This window comes from Arachis duranensis, chromosome 3, assembly GCF_000817695.3.
Source record: "Arachis duranensis cultivar V14167 chromosome 3, aradu.V14167.gnm2.J7QH, whole genome shotgun sequence".
Classification (NCBI taxonomy): Eukaryota; Viridiplantae; Streptophyta; class Magnoliopsida; order Fabales; family Fabaceae; genus Arachis; species Arachis duranensis.
This window is the reverse complement of record NC_029774.3, coordinates 87490096-87495571: the sequence shown is the minus strand read 5'-3', so window position 1 is coordinate 87495571 and position 5476 is coordinate 87490096. Positions and strand designations below refer to the sequence as shown.

General features: G+C 41.5%; 1 protein-coding gene across 1 annotated transcript; it reads left to right on the top strand.

Moving 5' to 3' along the window:
• The first annotated feature begins 4660 nt into the window (after window positions 1-4660).
• Window positions 4661-5095, top strand: LOC107479324 (uncharacterized). Its single transcript, XM_016099471.1, has one exon. The coding sequence runs from the start codon at window positions 4661-4663 to the stop codon at window positions 5093-5095; it is 435 nt and encodes a 144-aa protein (XP_015954957.1).
• Window positions 5096-5476: the final 381 nt, after the last annotated feature.

Here is a 5476-nt window from a genome sequence, read left to right as displayed (position 1 = left end):
CACACAAACTCATAGTAAAGTCCAGAAAAGTGAATTTTAACTAAAAACTAATAAAAATATACTAAAAACTAACTATATCATACTAAAAACATACTAAAAACAATGCCAAAAAGCATACAAATTATCCGCTCATCAGTAACCTTGAAAAAGTCTTAGAAAGATGCACCAAAACAAACCTTGTCTTAAATTTTGAGAAATGTCATTTTATGGTTAGGTAAGGCATTGTTTTAGGACATATTGTCTCCAAAGAAGGCATTTTCGTAGATCTCGCAAAGATAAATGTTATAACTAGCTTGCCTTACCCCTCCTCCGAGCGGGAAGTCCGTCTGTTCCTTGGACATGCAGGATTTTATCGAAGATTTATCAATGACTTTAGTAAGGTAGCGTTGCCACTATCTCGATTGTTGAATTTGAGCTAAGCAAGGAATGTATGGAAGCATATGACAAACTCAAAGTAGCATTGACACAAGCTCCTATAGTGCGAGGCCCCAATTGGACTCAACCATTTGAAATCATGTGTGATGCTTCGAATTATGCGATAGGAGCTGCGTTAGCACAACGCGAGGGTAAGATTCCCTATGTCATAGCTTATGCCTCCAAAACACTAGACGGAGCCCAATCCAACTACACTAATACCGAAAAGGAACTCCTAGCCATTGTTTTTGCTTTGGACAAGTTCCGAGCCTATCTTCTTGGTTCCAAGGTTGTAGTGTACTCGGATCACGCGGCACTAAAGTATTTATTGGCCAAAAAGGAATCAAAACCGAGATTAATTCGTTGGGTGCTTTTGTTACAGGAATTTGACTTGGAGATCAAAGATAGGAGTGGTTTCCAAAACTTAGTGGCGGACCATGATGCATTCGCATATTTGCCATTTTAACTAGTTAGTTTAGTTAGTTTTAGCTTAGGTTCATTCACTTTCTTTGAAATAAATGAGCAATTTTGTGAGTTTTCCTCCATGCATCCATGAACCAAGAATTAAGTGAAATTTGGCATAATTCATGCAAATAAATCAAGGAGTTTATATACAAGTTGATGTGAATGATTCCCTTGAAAATTATTGCATAAGATGGCAAAACTTTGAGGAAAGTTCTTTGGTTTATGTTAGGTGATGAAGCAAGAAGACAATGGAGCAAGAAAATATTGGAGAAAGGAAGAACAAGCAAGTTGGCAACTTGGAAATCAAGTTGGCAACTTGCTAGTGTGTGTCCAGCAGAGTTGGCAGCTTGACCTCCCCCTCTTCAAGGATGAATATCTTGAACCACAAGGATCCAATTGGCATGATTCCAATTGCGTTGAGAAGCTGACATCAAGAGCTTTCCAACGATATACAATAGTCCATAATGTGGCAAGAAATGGAAGCTCAAAACAGAGGGAAACTTAAGCCCCAAGAGCAAGGAAATGGAGCATTGCAAGTTGCCAACTTGAGGACCAAGTTGGCAACGCCATGAAGCCACCAGGGGAGATGTTGGCACGTTGTTGCTGGCGTGTTTGCCAACAACTTGGGCAACAACGCCCAGGCAGCTTGAGGATGCTCTCTTCAAGAACGTATATCTTGAGCTAGAAAACTCCAATTGAGGTGAAATCAGTGGCATTGGAAAGTAGACATCAAGAGCTTTCCAACCATATATCATAGCATGGAATTGGAGTCCAACGCCCAAAATGAAGAAAGGAGTGCCATTCACGTTGCTAACGCCAGAGAGGAGCACCAACCAAGTTGCCAACGCCAATGGCCGCACCAACCACGTTGCCAACGCCCATCAGCCGCACCAACCACGTTGCCAACGCCCATGAGTTGCACCATGCACGTTGCCAACGCCCATAAGCCTTGCCATGCACGTTGCCAACGCCAGGAAGCAAACATGGAGCCTTGAGAAAGGCTCGAGCACGTTGCCAACGTGCTGAAGAGAAGGAGTGTTCATCAACAACGCCAGGAAATGGTGATGCACGTTGCAAACTTGGAATATATGGGGCGTTATCCACAACAACTCCAACAAGGCAGCCTGACCATGTCCACTTCAATAGAAGATATCTTGAGCTACAGAGATCCAAATTGAGTGCTTCCAGTTGCTTTGGAAAGCTAACATTCAGAGCTTTCCAACCATATATGATAGTCTATGGTGGAGCACAAAATTGAAGCCAAACCAGAGTCATCTTTAGGCCCTAAAAACAAGAATATGAAGTGAAATTCAAGGAGGCTAGAGATGAGCCCTGGAGGGGGGCACGAGCACGTTGCCAACGTGCCAGAAAGGGGCGTGTTTTGCAACAACGCCAGCCCCAACTCCCTGCCTTGGGAGGCTAGGCACGGGCACGTTGCCAACTTGGGGGTGAAGGTGCGTTTTTGGCAACAACTTGGCAGCTTAACCTTACCTTCTTTGAGGAAGCATAACTTGAGCTAGGAAAGTCCAATTGAGGTGATTCCAGTGGCATTGAAAAATAGACATCAAGAGCTTTCCAATGATGTATAATAGTCCATATTGAGGCAGAAGGTTGACACTCAAATTCTGGGCTACATTTAGCATGAAAGTAGAGCCAAGAAGAGGAAGAGCAAGTTGTTTGCAACAACTTGGGCTAGCAACGCCCAAGTCTCAAACTCACTTCCAGGAAATTGGCATGCACGTTGCCAACGTGCACTAAGGCATGAGTTATTGCCAATAACGCCCTTCAATGGGCCAGAATTGGTGCCAACTTGCTTTGCTTCCCCTATTCATCACAAAGGCCAACAACTTCTTCAATTGAGCCAAGAATTCAACAAAGAGAAGCCCATATTGCTAAACCAATTCAAGATCTTTGAAAGAGTTTTAGGAGTAGTATAAATAGAAGAGATTGATGTACTTGTAGAGGACTTTTTGACTTTTACACTTTTACTTTACTTTTTACACTTAGCCATTTTTACACTTTTTAGCACTGGTATTTGGAAACTTTTTTTGGTACTTCGGAGAGGGGATCCAGGGAGCTACTCTTGGTTCATCTTGGAACTTCTCTTCTTCATTTTCTTGAAGCTTTAAGCATTTTCCTTCTTCTTCATCATCTTCCTTTGCACTTAGTTTAATTTTTGTTAATGGCATTTATTGTTGAAATTGGAGCAATGACTCACTAAACCCCACTTTCATTAGGGGGAGGAGCTCACCATCGAGAGAGGGGTTAATCTATATGAATTATGTGGTGAGTTTGAGGAATGAGCCACATAATTCAGTTTAGAGTTCATCCTTTCATGATTTCTTTAATCAATATACCTTGGTTAGTATGTGAGATGTAACTCTCCTTGGTTGAGATTTTGGAAATTGTGTGGCTGGATTAAATTTGATCTTCATCTCTTCTCATTAACAATTAGATCACGAGAGTGGCAATTGGCTATGTTGAGAGAGATTGAATCACCAAGAGATTGGGATCCAATCACCCACTTGCCATAGATCTATACCCAAGATTGAGAAGGATTTGACTAACATCAATTCATGAAAACTAACATCTCTAATCCCTAATGATCCTCTCTATCATTAATTCTCATTTCTCTTGCTCTAGTTATTTGATTACCCATTTCCCAATCCCTTTCTACATTCTGTCTATTTACTACTCTTGTTATTTACATTCTGTTCATCTACTTCTTGCCATTTACTCTTATGTTCTTTAAATTTCTGCACCCTTTAATTCCTTGCCATTTATCTTTGATGTTATTTAAGTTTCTTGCAATTTAAGTTTCAGTTATTTACTTCCATTTTATTTCTATATTCTTGTTCTTAATTGCCATTTAAATTCCTGTCATTATGTTCAAAAGTCACATTGCTCATAAAATCAAAAATCATGTTAGCTTGACTAAACTTACCATTTAACTAAAGTTGCTTAATCTACCAATCCTCGTGGGATCGACCTCACTCTTTGTGAGTCTTATTACTTGATACGACCCGGTATACTTGCCGGTTATACGTAGAATTCTAATTTTTACGTATCAGACCATCTAAGTCGCCTCGAACACACAAAAGGCGACACCACTCCTATCAATGACTCCTTCCCTCTAGATGGTTTGCACGCAATCTCGGAAGTAGTTCCTTGGTATGCCCCAATAGCAAACTACTTGGTTTCACGCACCCTCCCTCCCAATCTTAGCAAACATCAAAAGGATAAGCTGAAAAGCGAATCCAAATACTATGTTTGGGATGATCCCTATATGTGGAGATGTGGAGCGGACCAAATAGTACGACGGTGCATACCTCAAACCGAATTCCAAGCAATCTTGGACGCTTGCCATGCTTCCGAAGGAGGTGGCCACTATGGCCCCCAAAGAACGGCAAGAAAGGTCCTTGATTGCGGATTTTGGTGGCCAACACTTCTCAAAGATTCTTCTCTCTATTGCAAATCTTGCCCCCAATGCATTCGGTTTGGAAATATTTCTAAGAAGGACGAAATCCCCCAACAAAATATGCTTTTTTGTGAAATCTTTGATGTATGGGGAATCGACTTCATGGGACCATTTCCAAATTCCAATGGCTTTCTCTACATTTTGTTAGCCGTCGATTATGTGTCAAAATGGGTAGAGGCAATCCCCACCCGAACGGATGATGCTCATGTTGTTTATTCTTTTGTGAGGAACAATATCATTTGTCGCTTTGGCTCCCCAAGAGCAATCATAAGTGACCAAGGATCCCACTTTTGCAACAAAAAAATGGACGGCCTCATGAGAAAGTATGGCATCATACACAAAGTCGCCACAGCCTACCACCCTCAGACAAATGGCCAAGCTGAGGTTTCTAACCGGGAAATCAAACATGTGTTGGAAAGGATTGTGAAGCCGAATCGGAAGGATTGGAGCGCTAAACTCTCCGATGCACTATGGGCATATCAAACGGCTTACAAAACACCCATTGGCATGAGCCCCTTTAGGCTTGTATATTGTAAAGCATGCCACTTACCGGTAGAAATCGAACACAAAGCTTATTGGGCCATAAAGGAATATAATATGAGCTTGGGTGGAGCCGGAGTAGAGAGAAAGCTTCAATTAGCGGAATTGGAATGCTTAAGATTAGAAGCTTATGACAACTCTAGACTTTACAAGGAAAAGATGAAATCCATCCATGAGATTACTACCCGGAAAGCTTAGATCAAGGTGGGATGGACCCTACCAAGTGGAGAAAGTAGAACCTTATGGGGTCTACCACTTGCGCCACCCATCAAGTCCGGACATTTTCAAGGTAAATGGGCACCGTCTCAAATTGTACCATGGTGAGCAAAGAAAGAACTCCAAGGAATTTGAAGTATTCCTCTTGAGGGATGCATCTCTTGAACAAGAACTTTGAGCTAGTGGAAGTCCAACTTAAGGACGGTAAACAAAAGTGCTAGGTGGGAGACACCCCACCATGGTAAGATCTTCCTTTGTACATAACCATTGCATCGTTCCTTGATTGACACTTGCTTAACACTTGACTTCATGATTGGTACCTAGGTAATAGAAGTAGTTGTAGTTAGATTTCAATTTTAATTT